General features: G+C 44.5%; 2 protein-coding genes across 2 annotated transcripts; one reads left to right on the top strand and one right to left on the bottom strand.

The window, feature by feature from the left end:
- Positions 1 to 441: 441 nt before the first annotated feature.
- On the bottom strand, positions 442 to 2,856 carry abraa (actin binding Rho activating protein a). Its single transcript, XM_029503136.1, has 2 exons — positions 2,230 to 2,856; positions 442 to 879 (listed from the first exon to the last, which is right to left on the bottom strand). Exons 1-2 carry the CDS (start codon positions 2,854 to 2,856, stop codon positions 442 to 444), a joined length of 1,065 nt encoding a protein of 354 aa, XP_029358996.1.
- A 6,730-nt stretch (positions 2,857 to 9,586) lies between these two features.
- On the top strand, positions 9,587 to 22,324 carry ywhaba (tyrosine 3-monooxygenase/tryptophan 5-monooxygenase activation protein, beta polypeptide a). Its single transcript, XM_029502754.1, has 7 exons — positions 9,587 to 9,713; positions 16,529 to 16,689; positions 17,753 to 17,893; positions 19,279 to 19,402; positions 20,016 to 20,179; positions 20,271 to 20,366; positions 20,487 to 22,324. The coding sequence occupies exons 2-7, from the start codon at positions 16,537 to 16,539 to the stop codon at positions 20,541 to 20,543; spliced, it is 735 nt and encodes a 244-aa protein (XP_029358614.1). The 5' UTR covers positions 9,587 to 9,713; positions 16,529 to 16,536; the 3' UTR covers positions 20,544 to 22,324.
- Positions 22,325 to 22,765: the final 441 nt, after the last annotated feature.

Genomic DNA, 22,765 nt, shown 5'->3' with positions numbered 1-22,765 from the left:
GATGGACACACACCTGTTCCCGCGGTTTCATCCAGTTTTCCTGTTCTTCCTTAGTTAATGTCAGTTTGAGCTCAAACTATCTGAGAGGAAACAGCACTTTGGTCGCATTGTTGCTGTTTTGAAAGCCTTCTGTGGTATGCTAAGGCTAGCTTGTTTGGATCATTTCCACAGAGATTTCAAAACAAAACCAAAAAACTTAGTTAGCATGTAGCATAGTTAACGTGGAAGCATAATTTGAAAGGTGAGCATTGTTAACATGGTAAAGATAGCACCCTTTCACCAGTCAATCTGGTGTGTGTGTGTTTCTGCATTTGTTGTCTTTGTGTTCATCCTGAGAGTTTTGCATTTGTGTTTCTGATTAAAAAAAAAATTGTCTCCGTTTTTTGGTAAGCTAAATTGTTGGCATGTTGATGATGTTGGTATGTAAGATATCACATGTCCTTAGTCCTGCAGTGTAATGATGACATCATCGTCCTGTCCTTTCCACAACATCTCCCCCTCAAAGTCCAGCATCTTGTGTTTGCGGCAGCGCAGCAGGATTCCCACCACCTTGTCCGAGATTTTTACGTATCGGTCAAAAAGTCGTCCGAAGCTGATGACGGTCCTTCCCTCTTTGTCCTTGGAGCCCATGTCTCTGATGATCCACACCATCTCCTCCATCTCCCTGTGGATGTGCTTCTGGGCACGGTCGCCCCGCTCCGCCGTCTTGGAGCCTTCTTTGGGCCGACCGTAGCCAGAGTCCCCCTTGCGGAGGCGTTGGGCCATGGCATAGTCGTAGTCGAACTCCTCACTGAAGGGGTTGAGCTTCTGGCTCTCTATGTGCTGGTTGGACCACTGCTGCCAGCGGCTCTTGATGTCGCCCATTGTGGCGATTTTAACCTGTTTGACAAAGGGAAACACGTCAGTCACAAGTCAGATACGTTTCTGTTTATATGGTTTTGATGTAGAACAGTTTAGATCTGAAGGTCTGCAGTGACTGAGCAGCTTCCACGTCATCAAGCCCATTGAGCCCATTCCTTATGCTATGATGATTGCTGACCTCAGATAGAAAGCTGCAGCTGACACTTTGAGTCATTAACCCCCATTAACCCACAGTTGGTATGTTCCTCAGCTCCTCCTTCACCTCAGTGTCATCAGATCTCTCTGCTATTTCTTCTATGTGAAGTTGACACTGTCACCAACTGTGAAGCCTTAAAGTGATAATGGTCCAGATTTCCTGTTTTGGACTTTGTCTCTATTTGTGTTTCATAATAAATGTATTATATGTCTTATATTTATATTTAAGAGTAAAATGTTGTATTTTACTTTCATATTATCAGCTCACAGAGTAAAAGTGAATTATGGAATCGCTGTGATTAAACAATATACAGATAACATTATTAAACCATCTTTAAGCTGCTGTTGGACTTAAACATAAACATTTTCACTGAACGTTGCACAGTTTGAATTAAAGGTCCATCTTTAAAGGCTGTAAATGTTTTATGTGGAGCTGCTCAACAGCACAAACATGAGGACAAACTGTTTTATTAGTGTATGAATAAATCAGTTGTCCTATGTGTTTTGTGCCAATTAGCAAATGTTAGCATACTAACTAAGATGTGAATGCAGTTTGATTATTTTCCAAACAGCTTTGAAGCTGCTCGTTGTTTGTTTGTTTGTTATGATCTTTCATGAACCCAAACTATAATGTTCGCATCCTGAAATGTTAGATGTCAGATCCCCCCCCTCCATAGGTTCCATTGTGTTGGCTTTAGTTTTTATAAGTGCCCCCTGCTCTTCTGCCTTTAATAGGAAGAACCTCAGAGCCGGGAAGTGTTTTGTGTCGGGGGTTTGGATTTCTTCAGGCAACTTCAAAGGGAACTCTATTCATGCTGTGAATTGCGGGAATCTTTATGCTCCACTTTAAGAAATTTGTTTGATGAGGATGAGAAGAAATTTACTGAGAGGATGGACGGATGGAGCCCTCGGTCCTCATCTGAGGTCAACTTAGCTTCTCTATGAGCTGCTCAGTCTGATAAAGACAGCTGGAACCAACAAGAATGTGGAAACATTAGATGGTAGCTGCTTGTAGCTAACATAACCTGGACCAGGCCTTAAGCTCCGCCCACCATCAGGTGAACAGGTAACAGAGCAGAGAGGATGAAAATGGTTGAAGGAAGAAACATCAGAGACTACATGTCATGTTTTAGAGTCAGATCAGAACAGTTAGCATGCTAAGATAACATTAACCTTCAGCCTGTTGCTTTGTTTCCTCTGGACGTCCGGCACTTCAGTTTTGGGTTCACTGTTGTTGCTAAGGCCTGCCTCCTCTTCCACCCTGCTGTCTTCCGTCTCCATGCTGCCGCTCCTTGACCCCAGCTTCTTCTCCTGGAGCATCAGCTTCCTGTCTTGGATGACCCCACCTGCTTCTGCAGTGTTCAATGCCCTCATCTGGCGCCGCCGCGTTGGCGACTCATTGCCCAAGAATGGCTTGTTCTCCTCGGGCCCTGACTCCATCTTGCCTCGGATGGCATTGTAAACATCACTACTGCTGCACTCGCTACGTTTTGGCTGAACCGTCTTGGTGACGGAGCAGGTTCGGATCTTACTGCTGTCACCATCAGAAGAGTCCGCCACGATGACCCGTGGGGTGACAGTTAGCTTTACCACGTGGCTGCGCTCCTTCCTGTCCTCCTCCTCAACAGAAGATGGCATCCAGCCACTTGGGATGGCGTCCTGTTTGCCTGCATGTTCATTGGCCCAGCCCTGCCAGCTCTTGGCCAGATTGGCCACCATGGCAGCACATTTGATCTTCCGTACAGCTCGTTTGAAAACCTGAGGCTCTGCCGAGGAGACTGTGGTCCCTCTGCCGCTCATCCTGACCAGACACCAGACGTTTTCCAGATGTTTGGAGCTTGAGAAATAAAATCCTTCAAAGACGTTTCTCCTCCCAGAGTGGACGTTGGCTCTGGAGGTCAAACTTCAGTGTTGTCCAGAAAAGGGTCAAAGGTCAAAAAAAGAAGAGTACAGACTTGAAGAGAAAAGAAGAATCTTCTTCATTTGGCTTCAAATCCTAAAAAACTTTACAGCTGATCAGGAACAGAGATCCAAAATCTGTATTTTCAGGACAGAGCAGGAAGTTATCCATCAGTCAGTTCTTCAGTCTGGACCTTCAGTCTGAACCTTCAGTCGGTCAGTGGGTGTCAGAGGATGAAACCTTTAACGACTGAAGCTCTTTAAATAGGGAGAGTCGTAAAGGAAGTAACGCCGAGACGAGTCCACGTGAGACAGAAAGTCCAGTGTCAACATTCCTGTCACTGCCACACACACATATACACACATATACACACAGTAACACACGAAGTGGTGGGGCAGGAACAGGTGCCCAGTGTTTTTAGTGACTCCCTGTCCAGACACACAAATAGGACTTTAGTGTGAGTCAGTTTGTGGGTGTTGTGTGTTCATTATATATTTATAAGTGATGTTTTGATCTAATTTAAATACACATATGATCATTGTGTGAGGCTACATTCCTAAATTATGGATCACACAAAAAGCAACTCAGGTGTGTGTGTATGTATGTGTGTGTGTGTGTGTGAGAGAGAGAGTTAGTTTCTGGATTATGAAGTTTATGTGAATCTAATTAAAGTGTTTGATTTCACACACTCATTTTCGTCCTCTGAATTTTTGTCTCATTTTTGTTTTGAACCAGAAATTCGAAGTCAGATATTTTATGTTTAAAAACAAACATATTAGTGCATTTTATTTTGAAATTGTATGCTTCATCATTATATTGAATGTTAGGATAAATCAGACGATCAGACAAAAACCAACGACTTCATCCTGAAAAACACAAGCTCAGGTTTTTGTGTCTGTCTGTGTGTATGTGTAGATGCTTCAAATGCCTGGTCGTATGCCAGCAGCTGCATCACGTGCACACTCCCAGCTCCTCCAGTACACAGCAGGCGTGAACAGAAATAGCTGAAGTGAAGTCAACAGCAGAAGATCAGTAATGATAATGAAGCTGGTGATTCGTAGAAGTGAATTATTCATTAAAAATAGATCGAAAAATGTGAACACACACACAACTGTGATCGTTGTGCAGCAGAGTATTGTGTGTGTGTGCGTTGCTGTTCTGTTTTCACACAAACTTCCTGTTCAAAAGGAAAAACCAAATTTTGATTGTAGTTTATTTCATTTAATTTTTACTGTAAAAAAAAGGCAGCATGGTGTCACGGTGGTTCTCTCTGAAGGTCCTGGTTGGGTTCCCGGCCTGGGGCCTCCAAAGACATCCTGTTTGGGTTCATTGGTGGCTTTAAACTGTCCGTAGGTCTGAGTGGTTGTTGGTCTCTGTCGCCTAGAGTGAGCTGGGATTGGCTGCTGACCAGAGGCGGTTTGTTCGTAAGGGCAATCGGACAACGCACCAGCAAAGGGGAAATTTTTTTTTTATCATATTCTTTACAGTGTTATAGTGGTTACGACAGTTCTAGACATTTGGAGCTGCTCTGTATGTCATTATCCACTCAGTGTAGGGCTGTGCTTCATGAAGTACCGAACCTTTTGGGCGATTTCAGTCAGGATGAAACTTTCCCTGACTGCCTTCATCGACTCTCATGTAATGTCAGTTTTTTTTTTTATATTTCAGTCGTTATCCATTCTCTATGGGTTCCGGGAGGGTTTGCCCTTAACGTGCTTTCGTCATACGTAATGTGAGCACAGCCCACGTAGCCACTGCGCTAGTCGCATTCAAGGTCAGCATGGCAAGTGTCTGGAGCAACTCGGTCCTTTCCCTGAAAGAAGTCCCTTTCAGTCGTCGCAGTCATGAAGATAAATTGGCAATGAAACAAATAGGACCAAAGGGAGGGAAATCATATAACCGGGAATTTTCGCTGAGCTGTATGAGCGGAAAACTTGGCGAGCAGGCTATGAAGCAGCTAAAGCTTTGTTCTGCTTTATTTCACCCTGATGGCGGCAACTGTTGATGTTGGTTTTTAATAGTTTTTTTTTTTTTTTTTTTTTTAATGCTGATTTCAGGCAATATGTTCATCTATTTTATATTTGTTTGTGTTCATTTTTGCAAATCTCTACAATTGGCCAGAGATTATATTTGTATATATAGTTGACTGTTGAATCTGTGCACTTTAATTTGCACTTTTAGATAATTAAACTGCACAAAACCTTTAAAATATTGTCACTGATAAGGCAATCTGTACAGTTATTCTATTTACTATTTGTTTCTGCAAATACAAAGTATTGTTTGTGCAATGTTGAGTAAGTTTAATGCACTTCCCCTTTTTTTTGGATTTATATAAACTATTTGTAATTTTAAACTTCAAAGAACTGTAAATAAATACTTTTGTTTTTGATTCACAGTTTATCTCTCTGTAGATTTTTATAGAGCCAAGGTAATTTTATTGATTGAAGACTCCTGGATGTAACTTTTCACTGTAGCTGTTACATTTGGTGTTGCTATGTAAGTTGACCAGAAAGTAACAAGATGTGGCAATTCTTTTGCTGCCTATTAATTTTCCCATTGAACGGGTCACCTTGGTCATCATCAGAACAGTTGCCCCCCCTGAAAAATTTGTCAGGAGCCACCACTGCTGCTGACCCAGTGTGCCACTCTGTGTCTGAGTATCTGTCCTGGTCCCACCGTGGACCCGGTCCTAATCTTCTTTAAGATGAAGAATCTTATGAGCTAATAGCATAGTGGTGTTCATTAATATTATCTAATCTGCAAAAGGGTGTGAATTTCAGTACCAAAGAAGATATGAGCACACGCTAACACACACACCCTGTTTGAGGACAGATTGGAATCAGTGTGAGAGGAGAACGTTGCTGTGGCTGCCCATGATGACAGTGACATCATCATGTTGCCGTGGCAATGAACAGGTTGTTCTGATCCATCTCTGTCCTCGGATCTGGATCCTGTTCAAGCTGGACCAGCAGAGGAAAAACTCATTTGACATTGCACGGTCCCATTGGACATGATGAAGACGATGAGGAAGATAATGCTGACGAAGACAAATGTGAGCTAACAATGGTTTTCTCTCTCTCTCTTTAAATTTTTTTCTTATTTCAGGAAATATTTAAATATTTTATCAGTTTTGAACTAGATTGAACAAATTTTTCTCTGATTCCATTATTCATGATTTCTGTACAGCAGGCCTTCATTGTGGAGTCAGAGTTTAATCATCATCATCATCATGTCTCTGTCTTTCTACCTCTGTCCATCCTTCTCATCTGTCACACAAGTTCACCACATTAAAAGTTTTCATATTGAGATCGTGAATATTTAAGGTGCAACTTGTGCTGTTAGCAGTAGAAGCTAGCCTGCTCTCAGCGACCCCTGGCTCCTCCCACTTCCTGTTATTAAATCAAATCTGATTTATTTATATTGTGCCAAATCATAACAAAGTTACATCAATTAATTTTAAATATAGAGGAGCTCTCGACCAAACTCTTTATAAAATTATTTAAAGAGACCCAACGGATCCCTCCTTGAGCAAGCACTAGGCGACAGCGGCAAGGAAAAACTTCCTTCCTTATCCTGTCTGCAGGCAGGTCTCAGATCCTGACGGACAGTAACTCAGTTCAGCAGCTGAAGTTCTGGATGGTGGATCTGCTGTCCAGTACCAGGACAAAGATCTGGGGAAAGTGAGAGAAAATGATTTACCCATGAGCTGTATATTTAACCAATGAGTGAACAGGCAACGACGATGACGACAAACACCTGAAAGAAAGAAACAGGAATCTAATTTTCCATTTGTTGCCTCTGTGTTTCTGCTGTTATTCCAGGGATGAAAGTTTGCTCTAATGGAGCTGACTAAACTCATATTAAAAACAGTATTAACATCATTTATCACATTTCCTCCTCCCACCCTGCTCACAGTAATCAGCTGATGGATGAGTGCGGCAGGGAAGACTGTGATGTCACATTGGGGCAGCTGACTTCCTGTAAGTGCAGCAGTGCAGTCAGATCCAAACCCATTTGATGATGGAGCCCATAAAATGATGGGACAGATAACAGCGTCCTGCTCCACTTCCTGTTCTCTATGAGGAAACTCCTGATTTGATTCACTTCCTGAACACAAGCACTGACTTCTAATTAGCTGGAAAACATGAACAATATTTAGTGTCATTTAAAACAGTTTACGTTATATCCAGAGAAAACACAGAAAACCCAAGAAACTCATTGTCACACACATAACCACGTGTGTGTGCGTTGGGGGCAGGGTGAAATAGGCTGCAACTTTTTCTACTGTGGTGGTCACTGCATCGATTTAATGAGGCACCGCCTTCTTGTCAGTCATTTGGATGGACAGGACGAGAGTCAGACTCAACATCAGCTGAGATCTGAGCGTGTTAAATTCCATCAGGATGTCTGTTTGTGTGTGTCTTTATTAATTGAACTGATATAACTCAGATCGAGATGAGTCTTAACGACTGTGGGGGCTATTCTGGGGTCAGGACCCCCCCCTCATTGAGCAGGTCATTATTCTACTATCTTTCATGTGCTCCCACACACAAACAGTATTTTTAGAAGCTCTCCTTATGCTCCTCATCTACAGATCATATGAATGAATGACCGAACTTTATTGCCATTCTACCACCAGTACAAAGAAATTAGCTGCAGTTTCTGTCTCAATAAAATAAATATGATACAATATAAATATATATTTATATAAAAATAGAAAATAGATCGGCAAAGAACGATAAATGCACCATTTTAGAATTTACTCTAAGAATTCACAGCAACCTTTAGAATGTGAACAGATGGCTTTCAATCAGGTAACAGCAAAAAGATAAAGTACTGCGGTTCATTATGTGGGGGGGCAACAGCTTGCGGGTAGAAACTGTTCCTTATTCCATCCACTGCCCACAGTCTGTGTCTAAACCTGGACCTGGACTCTGGTCTGAAGAGTCCTAAAACTTTATTCTATCTCAGGACCATCAGAGACATCGCAAATGGCTTATGTATTTACATCTTTAATTTATTTGTCAATAATTATTTCTTTACTGCACAAGCATCATTGTTCACACACACACAGACACACACTCTTTAATATCCTGTTTCTATGACCATCCCAGAATAAACAGGAACCTGCTGTTTCTTTGACTCATCCAGATTCAGACGGCGGTTGTATGTCAGTTTGTTCACACTCACATGTAACACACAGACAACCTGTGCACTTGAGGGTCATGTAGGGACTTTATTGTGGTGTGCTGTTGGGTTGTGTATTGGTACACACCTTGAGTCATCAGAGAAGAATTAACATCCAGGATCTGATCCCAGTTTTCCATAAATAGCTTCCTGTTAATCTGAGACAAAACAGACACCGTCTCTTCCCAGCTTCAAGTCCTAGACCAGTCCTGGTCCATCATGGTCTGTCCTGGTTAACAGGAATGTGGACATGAAGACCAGCGGTGCTTCTCGAGTCTGCTGGGTTTAAATTAGAGAAAGAGGAAGAGGGGAGATTTATCCTGTTATCATGCTAATCTGTTCACCAGTGATCAGGGAGAGAATCAGTGTCACCTTGATAACATCAATCCTCACTGACACACACACACACATCTTCAATCACCTGTATCCTAGGTGGTTTTGGTGTGACAGTGTGTAGGTGTAAAGTTACCCCCTCAGTCTCTGCTGCCCCCTGCTGGTGTCCTGGTTTTGATGGGAATATTTTTCCAACATGGAGGATTTGTTCATTCATTCATCTTCTACCGCTGATCTGTTTCCAGGTCACAGGGGGGTTCTGGAGCCAATCCCAGCTCACCCTGGACAGGTTAGGGTTAGGGTTAGACAGAGACCAACAACCACTCAGACCTACAGACAATGAAGAGTCACCTATGAACCCAAACATGATGTCTTTGGAAGCCCCAAGCCAGGAACCCAACCAGGACCCTCAAAGATAACCACTGGGACACCGTGCTGCCCAGAGGTCTTATTGTGCGATCAATGATAAAAAAAAATCAATTATACATGTCAAAATATTTTTCTTTCTTCTATTGGTGTGTCCAGGTGAGTCTTAAAGTCCCTTGTCGCTTCCTGAGTTGTGTTTGTTCTTCAAACTGTCCGAATTATTTATTTCCTGTTTCCCAGTTTGGTCTGATCTGGATCTGTTTTCTTTACTCGGCATGTTCACTCAGTGATGGATCGGGCTGGCGGAGTGATATCAGGTATGACTGATGTTGGATAGAGGACAGGGCAGGTGTGCGTCTGTGTCTGATGCAGTCAGTTGTGTGTCTGTGTGTTATGTAGTCAGTTGTGTGACTGTGTCTGATGCAGGCAGTTGTGTGTCTGTGTCTGATGCAGGCAGTTGTATGTCTGTGTGTGATGTAATCAGTTGTGTGTCTGTGTCTGATGCAGTCAGTTGTGTGTCTGTGTGTGCTGCTGTGGAATCAGTGTCACCCACTCTGTCAGCTGACATGATGGTGAACTCACGACGGCAACGGCCTCTTGGAGACAGTTGCCACGGAGACCGGCGCACGTCATCCTGGAGCGGTTGCTATGGTCCTCCTGACGTCAAAGCCCCTCGCAACTTGCTTAGGAAACCCCCTGGCTAGGTCGCCATGGATACTGGCGGGGGGAGGGGTGGGGTTTAGAGGAAGCGGAAGTGTCAGAGCAGGCGGAAGTGGTACTGCCCTGAATACGCTGAGCAGCAAGCGGAGGACGGCTTGATTAACTCCCATCGTTCAGAGAATAAAATCGGGATTCCAAGTCCGCTCTAACTGTGAGTTCACCTCCATTTCAATCGATGGTTGTCATATAAACAAGCCGAGGGGAGTCTTTAGCGGGGAACAGCCTCCCCAGCGGCGGCTTCATTCGCTGCATCTGCAGCGGAAGGTGCCTATTGTGGTTTGGGGCTGGGTGCGAGGCTCTAGGCCCAGAGTAGTGCCTAAATAGCCAAAAATAACCCGCACATTACCCGACTTTGGTTTGTCTTGGTTCCGCGCTGTCGAAAATCCTTCAAGTCGTTGGTTTCGTGTGTTTGCGGGCCCCAGGCTTGGGGGCCCAGCCCTGTGCGGTGCGGTGCCCGTGTCGGGCGGAGTTTGGCCATTTTGACAGCAGCCGAGCCCCGCCGGGCCGCCGTCTCAGGCGGCGGACAAATTGACTGAGAGTGCTCGGCATATTACGCGGCGGACTCCATAAGACACACCGGCATTAACGACATTAAACCCGGCAGAGATTACCTCATTATCCTAGCAACAGGGAAATTATCGCTGTCTCCGGCGGAGCTCCGTCATGGCGTAGCGGCGCTAACACACCCTCCCTGTCCCCGGAGTTTCCTCCTAAACGAGGCTTCGATGTCGGCCACGTTTCCCATCGACAACCTCTTCCGTTCAGGGGCTGGGGGAAACGGACCAGATGCTGTATTTGACCCCTGATCGGTTCGGCTATATGGTCGGCGTCGTCTCACATCACTACCGTGGATCCTGAATTGGGTCAGCGGCTAAGCTAACGGCTAAAGCCAACGGCCGTGACGGTCCGTTAGCATGCTAACATGTTAGCTGGCGGTAATCTCTCTCCATCTTAAAATTCCGCAGGGGAAGCGGCGGAGGGCGGAGCTGTTAGCAGGCTGTTAGCCGCCGACCAACAGCCGGAATATTCACGGACTGTCGGCTGCCGGTCAGCAGGGCGTTAAAACGTTTCCGGCCGGGATGTTTACAGCCGTTTGGTTTTATGTGTCTCCGCTGTGGAAGACCATGTCCCCAGTCTTTCGACGCGCCGTAGCCTGTTAACCTCACGGCGGAGCTGGGCGGTTGCGCCAGCGGCTCTGCTAACGCGGACCGTTGGTGCTCGGCCAGGTGTTGGTTACTGACGGAACCGGGCAGAACCGGATCAGGCTTTTTAGCACATGCGGGTCTCTGCTTCATCTACGGGGCCGTGATAAGCAGCGTTTCTCTTCCCGTTAAGTCCTGAATGCAGTTTACCTTCGGGGGGTTAACCGGTGGTGAGTTGACGGGACCGTGAACGCCACATAAAGCCCGGAGACTGACTCTGCTCGATTTTTCCGACCCAGAGCCCGAAGTCTCCTTTTCCTGCTATTTAAACTGGACAGACTTTAATGTTGTAGTGAAAGATGAGCCATCCACACTAAAGGTTCTCATGACATTTGATTTACTTTGTGTATTTTCACGTATGAACCTCAAACATAAGTTAACTACATTTTATTAAATAGGTGATAGAGTTGAAATAAAGTACTTCCCAGCTTCCTATACTAACATAAACCCTAAAAGTATAATTTCCCTCTTATGTTAAATCAGACATTTTCTTGTTGATCTAAACAAACTTACTCATTTCTGTGGAGGAGACACTTGCCCCTACATGGTTTTGATAGATAGATATACTTTATTTATCCCAGGCTGGGAAATTGCAGTGAAATTGCAGGAGTCTGTGCCAGATGAATAATGTTTTAACACGTTAAAAGTTCAACACGTTAAGTGGATTTTGCCAACAGGGAGCATAAGTGAAACACTTTATAATGTGATTTAGAGGTGGTGATGGGAGAGAAACCCCTTTTTGACATTACCGGTCAAACCCAACTTATTTTCTTGCCCAAGTGGCCATTTGTTTTAGAAAATGTGTCTTAATTCCTACAAAAGCATACATTAACCAGGTTTGTGTGTGTTGTTAATGTTTATAAGCCCAGGTTGGCTATGACATTCAAAGTGCTAGTAAAACAAAACCAATCTTAATTTACATAATAAAGTAAGGCAGTTCTTGATTTAGGTAGTTACTGATTTATGCGATTGGTTTGTTGCCTGATGTTGAGAATGTAAAATGTTTAAATTATTGTGCCCATTTGTAATGGTGGTTTGGTGTTTAAATTGAAATTCTGTGTCCTTTTTCGTTTTTGGTCGGTGATTATGAATTGGGCATAATCAATAACTCAGATGACAAAGTCAAACTGATGCTAATTTTATTGGTCTTTCATTGGAACCTCATGCTGTTGAATTAGGATTTTTCTTCTGATTGTCCTGATAATTGAGTTAATGGTTTTATGATGCAAAACACAAATGGCCTCATTCAGTTTTCCTTTATTTTTATTTATTTATTTATATATTTTTTTTATTTTGTAATATTTTTTTTTTGATAAATGAATGGAACAACACTAAATTTTTAGGTGTGTACACAGCACAGGGACTTTGCCACAACATTAATTCAATAATTTTAGAATAAAGAAGAGCAAATTGTAGTTCTAAGACCAAAATACATAAAGATGTTTGGTTTGTAAAGTAAAGGTGTGACAAATCAAATTAAAAAAAATATGATTTGAGAGGGAACATGGAGCATAGATGATTCAGCACCTGAAGGATGTGGACAGGAAGGGAGAGGACGCGAGGGACAAATGACATTTCCTGATCAAAATGATTCCCAAGATTCCTCGCAAATGAACTGGAGGCTAAACTAATGCCATCAACAGTGGTTAGATGATCAGATGATGCTCCTCTAAGGTACTCAGGGCCAAGTACATTGACTTAAGTTCGTCTGAGCTCATAAAGACCTGGATGACCTGCAGCTTTTTTCTGCTGTCTGTAAGACTGACTGAAGTCTGATTGGCTGGTTAGTTTCAGTCGGCTTCATTGACTAGTAGAACTGAGTATCATCTGCATAACAGTGAAACTTCATGGTGCGCTTCCAGATTATATTGACTAAGGGATTTTAAGGATGATAAGGATTGTCTGAGGGCAAAACCCTGTGGAACTCCATGATCTAAGTGTCTGAGGATGAGTCATTGTTAACATGAACAAAGTGATAGCTGTCTGATAAGTATGATTTGAACCAGCTTAGTGCAGCTCCTTTGATTTCATTTCATGTTTCAGCCTTTGTAATAGAATATTATGATGTGTGCTGTCAGAAGCAGGACTAAGATCTAACAGGACAGTATGGAGGCCTATCCGTTGTCATTGGTAACTTTTACCGGAACCGTTTCTGTGCTGGACTCTAAAACCTGACTGAAGCTCTTCTGAAGATGGTCACAGAATTGGTTTGCAACTGCTTTTTCAAGAATTTTGGAAATGAAAGGGAGGTTAGATATGAATCCATCATCAGCCCAAACATCTGGATCAGGATTAGGTCTTTTGAGGAGAGGTTTAATAACAGCAGTTTTGAAAGGCTGAGCAACATAACCAAGAGATAAACTCTCACTGATCAGGTCCAGAACATTCTAATCAGTGGAAAACATCTTTGAACAGCCAGGTAGGTATCAGGCCTAAAAGACCAGTTGATGGTCTAGATGATGAGACTGTAGAAAGTAGGTCAGAGAAATGTAAAGGTGAAATAGATTCCAAAAACAAAGCAAGTGTTACAGTTGATTGAGAAGCTGCTGCATTTGATAGTAGATGACTGAGAATTGTAGGTAAGAGTTGTTGAATCTTGGCGTACCAGCCTCCTCTTTTTCATTACTTTCTTTTTTAGAGGAGTCACAGAATCAAAATTTGAACACAGTGAGGCCATAGTGCTACTCACAAGGTCATCAATCTGTGTAGGGGAGAAGTCTACTGTGGACTTTAGACATGGCAGTTTAGCAAATGATGTCTGAATATTCTCCTTAAATTTGGGCACAGCATTTTCAGATAAACATCTGCTATCGCTGAATTTATTTCCAGATGCTTTGCAGCCATTTTTTGTAAACTCAAAGGTTATTACGTATTGGTTGGAGAGAAGAGGGTTGTGGGAAAATATTAATTTGTCAATTTCAATGCAATGTGTTAACAGCAGATCACGGTTGTGATTGTGATAGGTTCATTCACACGCTGGGAAAAGCCAGTTGAGTCCAGTAATGACTTAAATGCAAAACTGATGAATATTGAAATCACCCACTATGTTTTATCTGTACCAAGTATTAATTCCAATAGGAACTTAGAGAACACTGATAGAAACTCTGAGTAAGGACCAGGTGGGCGATATACTGGAACTAGCAGAAAGCTACCACTCCTCCTCCTCCTGGTACGAGGAATAGGAAAGTTAACATGAGTGGGGTGTGTAGATTTGTTTAAACTAACACCCTCATTCTGCTGCAGCAGGTTTCAGTAATACAGAATAAATCCATATGATCAGTGATTAGATCATTGACCAAGGGATTTGGGTGATAACGATCTAATATTTGATGCTCCACATTTTTTGTCATATTTAGCTCTGAATTGGTGGTAGTTTTACAACCAACGATGTAATGGTGTGTGTTGGGGGCTAAATTGTGTATTATCTGTAGTCTTTCCTGTAAAACATTCTCCTTATATGAAGAAAATTGTTTGGTAGCAGCATCCACAAAATTCCACAAAAAGGACATTTTTTTTCATTATTTTAGCTTTGAAAAAATGATCACCACTGGGATCATGACTTGTCAATATCTATGAATATATTTATTAAATATCACTCAGCTCTAATAATTAGTCAATAAGTGAAAACAATAATCTGGCAGGTGTTTCAGGCAGTGAACACACCTGAAAAGTACAGTTCAAACTAAGGCTAATCCTTACCCTGTCATGGTGCCAAACCCCAGTGTGAGGTGGTTTTAGGTCAGCCTGATAGCAATTAGGAAAAGCTTCACCGAGCAAAGGGAGAAGAAGGGGCATTTTCCCATAGAATTCATTACAGCCTGAATTCGTTTTACAACCAGCGGAGTCACTCGCTGACTCATAAAGAACAAGAGACCAGGTCTTTCACCAGTTTCAGATCAGCTTCATTTGTTGGGAACCAGAAATGTGACATTTTTATAGACCAAACTCTAATCAGTTAATCCAGAAAACATTTTCTTATAAATTGACAATAAAAATAAATGGGAACAAGAACAATACAGCAGTTTCTCCTTGGCCAAACTGACAGATATAGCAAATTTATAACATCAATGTCCAGGAGTCGGCCAGAGTGAGGGAACGGGTATGATCTCTCACTATTTATTTTTGTACCAATAATTTTTGCTTATTATTAATTTTACATCACTATAGTTGAATTTATTTAATGAAAAAGTTTTTTAAAAGCAAAAAGACCTTTTGTGACCTGGTTTTATAATTTTCTGTTGGTCTGTTTGAATCAGCCCAGAACTTCCTCAGCACTCGGTTTCAGAGACATTCACTGAACATCCTGAGGAATCTAGCTTTGGTTGAACAGGTTTAATGGCTAAAGGTCTGAGCTGATCAGATTGTAATGGTGTTTAGTGTAACCGCTCAAGGGTCGGAGGTGAGGAGGAAGGTTATCTGAACAAGAGACTGATGTTTGAGTTTCCCTCTGGTGGGCGGAGCTACCTGGATTAACCATTCACGACAGGAACTCATCAAACCAGTTGTATGCAAAACGAGTGGGAAACCGGTCTCATTGGTTCTCCAGCAGGTTACCGGTTGGGTGATGCACCAGTTCGGCTCAGTGTCAACCCTTAAGCTCGACTTGGCTGTCAATGGATGGTTTACAGTGTGTATGGATATGGAGGCAATATGGCTGTGGCCTACTTAGACCAGAGTCATCTGGAGAGCTGGGGACCCTGGGGGCTGCTTCACTGGAGCGGAATGGGTTTCTGACAGCAAATGCTATTGTCCTTTCTGAAAGTTCTGATGTGGACTGTGTCTGGGTGATGAATCCAGGATCGTGTATTCCACAGGACCTGGTCTACAGAAGTGTGGCCTCTTATGGTTGTCCTAGACCATGAAGACGCAGAAACTGAGACAGTTGAAGGATTTTCACTTTACGTCTCCATCTTTTCCCACCCTTGCTGCTGAAAACTACAGGTCTTCAGGTGTGAACGGTTTGTGCCGTTAATGTTGAACTGATCCTCGGGCTCTATGCCTGTGCTGGCTGATTAAAATTACTGACATGCTATGAATAATGGGATATTAAGGACCTTCTGGTTGTAGCCTTTTTGACCCAGGTAAAGACGGAGCTGCCTGAAGGAGACTTTGAACTGGAATGGACTAATCTAGAACAGATTTTGGACTTCTCCAGCAGTCTCAAATGATTTGGAGGGAGCATAAATTATATCATGTGGCGGGAATAGCAGACAGTGTAACTTCCCCCTGATTAGGACCAAATCAGACTGACAGTTACAGGCGTCCTTTTGATTTTCTCCCAGGTTAAAATTCCTACATGGCATTTTTAGTAAGAGTAACTTTCAAATTAAAAGTTGAAATTTTTCATTCATTCATTCTTTCATCTATCTTCTACCTCTTATTTGTTTCCGGGTCACGGGGCGTTCTGCAGCCAATCCCAGCTCACTCTGGGCGAGGCCACCCTGGACAGGTCTCCAGTCCATCACAGAGACAGAGAGAGACCAACAACTACTGGGTTCAGTCACCAATGAACCCAAACATGGTGTCTTTGGATGGTGTGAGGAAACCCACACAGGCAGAACATGCAAACTCTACACAGAAAGGTCCCAGGCTCAGGAACTGAACCTCTGAAACTCTGTCAATCATGTCTATTTAAATCTAATCACTTCCTGTTATTTCTCCCGTCCACCATGCTCTGCTCAGACACAGGTCTAACGTTCTTCCCTCGCTTCCTTTTATGTCTAAACTCTAATCCAGTTTTTTGTCCCTGTTCTCCTCCTCACAGCCTAAAAGATGGATAAGAACGACCTGGTGCAGAAAGCCAAGCTGGCAGAGCAGGCTGAGCGCTACGACGACATGGCGGCTGCCATGAAGGCTGTGACAGAGCAGGGTCTGGAGCTCAGCAATGAGGAGCGCAACCTGCTCTCTGTCGCCTACAAGAATGTGGTATGGAATCTGTCTTCTTGTCCAGACACGGGGTATACCTGCCCTTCAGTCTATGTGTGAGTGGTTAACCTTTCAACAACCACATAAAGATATGTCCCACCTACTGACAGGTATCCATGGTAACGTGGTAATCAGTGAGTCACGTCACCTGTCAGGATCATTCTGTTATGGTTCATTGGTGTGTTATCTCAGCTTTTAGCTCCTCTGTTAGAGCCCATTAGACCCCAATAAAGATCAGCCTGTGGTGGTGATGGTTTAACATGACGCACTGGACCCGCCCCACTCTGATGTCACAGCCTCTGTTCTTTCTCAAGGCCCTGACAGATTCTTCTTTGGGAACGTTTACTGTGGGTGCTCAGTGAAGAGGGTGTAATGAGCACTGGACTTTACTCTGCAGCACAACTCTAGTCACATACCAGTTGGTCGGTGGGGTAGGCTCATAACAACAGAAAACAGTTCTCTCCCTGCTCCTCATGTGGACGTCACTCCGTCTTACAGCTGGTCCATAAGATGATTTTATTGTCCAACTCTGAAATGCAGCTGAATCAAAGCAGCCTGGGGTCTCTGCTTGGCTGCTCTGTTCTTGTTTGTACTGTGTGTTTTCAGTTTGTTCCAGTCCTGACTGTAACAGGAGAACAGTTAGTCCCTGCCTGGATATGTTTATATGGAACATTCATTGGGAACGTCGCTGTCTGATGTTGGTTTACAATTCATTTTCAAATGACATAATGATAAATTATTAACTTTAAATATATAAAATTCCTTCTGAGTAACATTGTAGACATTGATTAAAAGGGCCATAATGTGTCAAGGTCCATATATTGTAAAGGTGGATGTTAAAAGTCCTTGTGGTCTAAAGGTAGCCCTCCATTTGGTGTCTGATCATAAATCAGGTCAAAGTATCGGAAGTGAGGACCTGATCATCCTTCTGATTGGCCAGAGAGGAGCTGTAAAACTACACTGAGCTAGGCTTTGGTTTGGGGAAGTTTAATATGGACCTTTTAAGATAAAACATGGACTGCTGGTGTCAGTCACAGGTTGATGGTGTCTCTGTCTCCGACAGGTGGGGGCTCGTCGCTCATCCTGGCGTGTCATCTCCAGCATTGAGCAGAAGACGGAGGGAAATGAGAAGAAACAGCAGATGGCCCGTGATTACCGCGTGAAGATCGAATCTGAACTCCAAGAAATCTGCCACGACGTGCTGGTGAGGAGAGGGAAGAATGGGGGCTGATGGGAGGTGGGAGGGAGCTGATTCCTCCTGGCTGGGGGAGGAAGAGCCGTCACATGATGTCCCTTGTGGAGACAGTAATAATGCGCTGGCAGCTGTTGACTCAGGCAGCAGACAAAGATCTAATTTATTTCTTGCTGCTCATCTTGGGCATCAGTGCACGCCAGCACAAAGTGTGTGAGTGTGTTCGTATGCATTACTGCAGGTATGAGTCTGAGGACTAATCCAGAAAAGTTGGACTCAGTCATCGTTCAGTTTGAAAGTGATCCAGTCAGACTGGGGTTAATAACCCTAATGATCATTTTTGACCTCACTTCCTGTTGGTCAGTGAAACATAGTCTCTTTTATGATCCACTGTCAAACAGTGATCAGGTTATTAACTCCCTGCTTCACTGATCTCTTCTTTGTTTAAAACATTTATTTAGCTGTTATGCCTTTATGTCGGAGAGGCTGACAGGAAATAGAGGGAGGGGGACTGACCTGCATCACAGGCCTGTTCGAGCCAATTTTTAACTCAGGATGCTCTGATTCAATGGCGTGCTAACCATGCAACTCACCATGCTGTCGACCAGTCACAACTTATTTGTGTGTGTGTGTGTAAAAACTGGTTTGCCTTTCAGTTTTGGACCTTCCTCCCACCACCACTTCCAAATGCCTAATAATATCTTCAAGGTCAAACTGTCTGCACTGATGTGCTGCAGCAGGAGTTTGGGGGGGCAGACAGGTCAGAGGAAGAGGATATGGTTCAGGTTCTGGTCCAACATGTTCCATTTACATTGACTTCCTTGTCCAGCCAGACTTCAGGCAGGATTTAGGCTCTGCTGATCTGGGTCCAGGTCCACAGAGGGCAGGTGGTCTGCAGATGGTCTATGGTGGCACGCGTGAACCACATCTTTGTTTTTATTACGATGATGTCTGATTGTTGTTTGTGGTCAAATGGAGGACGATCCTCGTTGACTTCAGAGTAGACCTGAAGTGTGGCCATCTTTAGTGAGCTCAGGGCAACATTAGTTCCTGCTGATTCTGTGATGAGTCAGCAGGTAAAATGTTTCTGGTGGAAATGTGACTGGCAGGGAAACAAAGCCGGTCTCAGTGAGGAGCTGCTCCAGGCTGGAGTCGGTCCTCGTCACATGATCCGATTGAAACCAGATGAAACGGGAACGAAGCGCCGTAGGGGAGTGACATCATTAGAGAGGACGGTGTGTATAGGAACACCAGGCTGGGTGTTAGTGCGTTGTTTACTCTGGTTGCAGGTTTGGTTTTAACAAAGATGATCTGTGATAAGGCCATCACTGACATGTTGCCTGTGTGGCATCACCATGGAAACGAGCATCTAACCTCCTCTTGATCTTCTGTTTCAGAACCTGCTCGATAAATTTCTCATTCCCAACGCATCTCAGGCGGAGAGCAAGGTGTTCTACCTCAAAATGAAAGGAGACTACTTCAGATACCTGTCAGAGGTGGCCTCTGGGGACTCGAAGAAGGGTGAGTACCTGAGCCAGCCTGGGTTCATCTGGTCTCACAGGGTCTGCATGGACCTGGCTTATCAAGGCTTTAAGACCCTGGTCTGTCAGGGTCTTTCAGACTATTACTAGGAGATGGTTTGTTGGCAAGATTTTTGGTCATCTGATTGTTACCATGGCAACAAGTTGAGCAGAGTCCATGCTGTGGACCAGTTGAAACAGTGGTTGTTGTCCCGTTGTTGTGTACGCTCCAAGCAGCACTCCGAGCAGGCAGTGGCTGTGTTCGGCAGTGCAAACTAAAAAGTGTAATTTTCACCTTGAAAGGTGTCATTCAGCTGAATCATCGGCAGTTATCTGTGACATCACCTGAAACTATGTGGAACATGAAGTGAACGGCCTCTTCTTTCAAACGAGAGTCAGTGTGGCGCCACCAGTTGTGGCACCGCCTTGACAGAATCCATGATTGACAGTGAGGTTACCGTCCTACAGTTTGTATCCAGCCTAACCCTGTAGACAGACTGCGACGGTTTAAATGGTGATGTCACAGCGTCAGGCTGCTGATTTGATTGTATAACTTCAGTGTTGGTTAGGAGGCTGACCTGAGAACGGTTCGTGGGGGTGGTTGTGTTTTGTAGACACGGTGGAGAATTCCCAGCAGGCCTACCAGAACGCATTCGACATCAGTAAGAAGGACATGCAGCCGACACACCCCATCCGTCTGGGGCTGGCCCTCAACTTCTCCGTCTTCTACTACGAAATCCTCAACTCCCCTGAGCAGGCCTGCTCCCTCGCCAAGCAGGTGAGTGACATCACAGCAGACAGGTGGTCCCTCCTCCCTAGGGCGTTGTGCTGATGATGATGATGATGATGGTCCCATCTTCCTCTCCCAGGCTTTTGATGAGGCGATCGCTGAGCTTGACACCTTGAATGAGGACTCGTACAAAGACAGCACGCTGATCATGCAGCTACTAAGGGACAACCTCACTGTGAGTGTGTCTCTGCCCCCCCTCCCAAAATCGATATCTCTTTTTCTCTGCCTCCTCTGTCTCCCCCTGATGTGTGATTGTCTCTCTCTTTGCCCCCCCCCCCCTCCCCTCCCATTACAGCTGTGGACATCAGAAAACCAGGGAGACGAGGGTGAGACCGGTGATGGAGAAAACTAGAGCGCACTTCACTGTTTGGCCCCCCCGCCCCCCTTCTCTTCCTCTTCAATCATAAACATCATTCCCTCCTTCCTTCTGTATAACAGCAGCATGAATCGTACCTGACCACCCTCCCTCCTCCAGCTTCAGGTGGTGGTTAGGGGAGCAGTGAGGGTTGGAGGGGGGCAGAAACTCCATCACCCACCACCCCTCCCCTTTCCTCCTCCCTCCATCATGGCACTCCACTGACAGTGGGGGGGGGGGGGGGGGTTTGTTGGGGATTTTAACCCAGGCCATAAAAATAAAATTCATATTTTTAGACCCCACCCCCTTTTTTTTTTTATCCTATTACTTCCTAACATGTCAGTCCCCCCCAAAGGGAGTCAATGCATTCATCTAGTGTACCCCAACCCCCCATACCCCCAGCTTTTCTTAGTGTGCTGGCATCATTGTTGGTTTCCCTCCACTTTAACCACAGAAGAAGAAAAGGTTATTAAACTGTCCATTTATTTTCAACAAACACTGTGACGCTCAGTTTGTCCTCCATGACGGTCGGCGAGGGGTGGGGGTTGGGGTGGGGGGCTGCCGTTCTGCTGCCGGTTATACAGAAGGTCCAAGTGACACTGACCAGTCTCACCTGCTGCTGTTCAACGAGCAAACATTCCTCCAGAGTCCTCGTTCTGGTTTAGGTTCTGGTCCAGCCCTGGTCCTGGTCCTGGTCCTGGGCCTCTTCCATTTTCTTTTCCTCTTTCCATGTGAGTCAAACTCTCCTTTTTTAACTGTAACATTTATAGACCTGACTTTTAAAACGGTTCATCAAAGTTGACGCCTTCTTAATCGGTGCTTTTTGACCCGCTCATTTTTTGGTACTCGCCCCCCACCCAGCCCGGTCACTGCTCTGTCTGTCACCGTGCGAATGGACCACAGGCGGCAGGGGGAGTGGATCTGTAGACCGCCTCAGCTCACTGCTTCGTTTCCAAAACACGATCCAGATCAGACCTTAATTTATTCACTGACCACGTTCGAAGGCCGGGAATCAAACCGGCAACCTTCCAAGCTGAACCCTCTGAGCTGAGCAGATAATCAGACCGAACACAGGAGGCAGTGAGCTTGAGTGTCGTAGGTTCGAGTCCACCACATGTTCGCCAAATCAACGAGCAGCCGATCAGCCAATCATCTGTTTGTGGAAGTGATGTCACGGTTTCAGGAAGCAGTCGGCAGCTCGCGGTACACAGATCTGACCCCCACCATTAAACCCCCGAACCCGCTCCTAGGCTGAGGAGGACCGGGTCCCGCCCCCCCTCAGTGTCACCAACCATCAGACATTCCGCCGTATGACGTCAGGTCTCGGTGTTTCCTGCCGGACAGACGGCAGTTCCTCCTCCGTCTTCTTCCTCTTCCTGCTTTCTAAGGAAAAATTGATCCATGCAGTCGTGAATGTGGCGCCGAGCCTGTCTGTATATCTGGTATCTCAAATCATTTTGTTTTTACTGACCAGTATTCTGCTTCGAATAAAAATAAAAAAAAAATAACCCAAAAAAACTAAAAGAAAAAGTTTGCTTCTGTGACGGTTTTATTGCTTAATGCGCACGTGGTTGTGACCATTTAGACTTTAGCTTAAAGGCACCGACAAAAAGAAACCCCTGATCAGCCCCCCTCCCCCCCCTCCACCCCAGGTATTGACGTAATCCTAGATTTGTGTATGTCTCTAAAAATCCAACTCTAGTTTCACCTTCATGTTATAAACAGGACAAAATGTAAAAGACAATTTAAAGTGAAATAAAGGTTTTATCAGTTCTGAACCAGCTTCTGTTTCCTGTTCATGAAGCTTCTCTCTGTGGGGGTGGGGGGAGGGGGGGGTACAACAACATGTACCGACCTACAGAAGGCCCAGATAGGATGAGCAGGATCCTGTTCCTGAACTGTTGTGAAAGAAGAGAAGGTCTGGCTCCACTCAGACCATCACTCATGGATTTGGGTCAGAATCAGACTCTTCCTAAGGTCTGAAGGTTTAAAGATATCTACAGTGGATAGGTGAATCCACTCCCGAAGTCAATGGCCCATTCAGGGTTTGAATAATTTAATGAGCTTCCACTCATCAGTCTGGATTGTTTTTTTTTTTTTATATTTCATTCTATCAATATTGACCTTTAATCCACGTAGCCTGCTGGCTCCAGGGGTCAGAGCAGGTTAGAGAAGACTCAGGTGGACCCAGACAAGACCAGCCGATGGATCAAAGTGGT

Source organism: Echeneis naucrates, chromosome 5, assembly GCF_900963305.1.
Source record: "Echeneis naucrates chromosome 5, fEcheNa1.1, whole genome shotgun sequence".
Classification (NCBI taxonomy): Eukaryota; Metazoa; Chordata; class Actinopteri; order Carangiformes; family Echeneidae; genus Echeneis; species Echeneis naucrates.
This window is presented reverse-complemented; position numbering and strand designations above follow the sequence as displayed.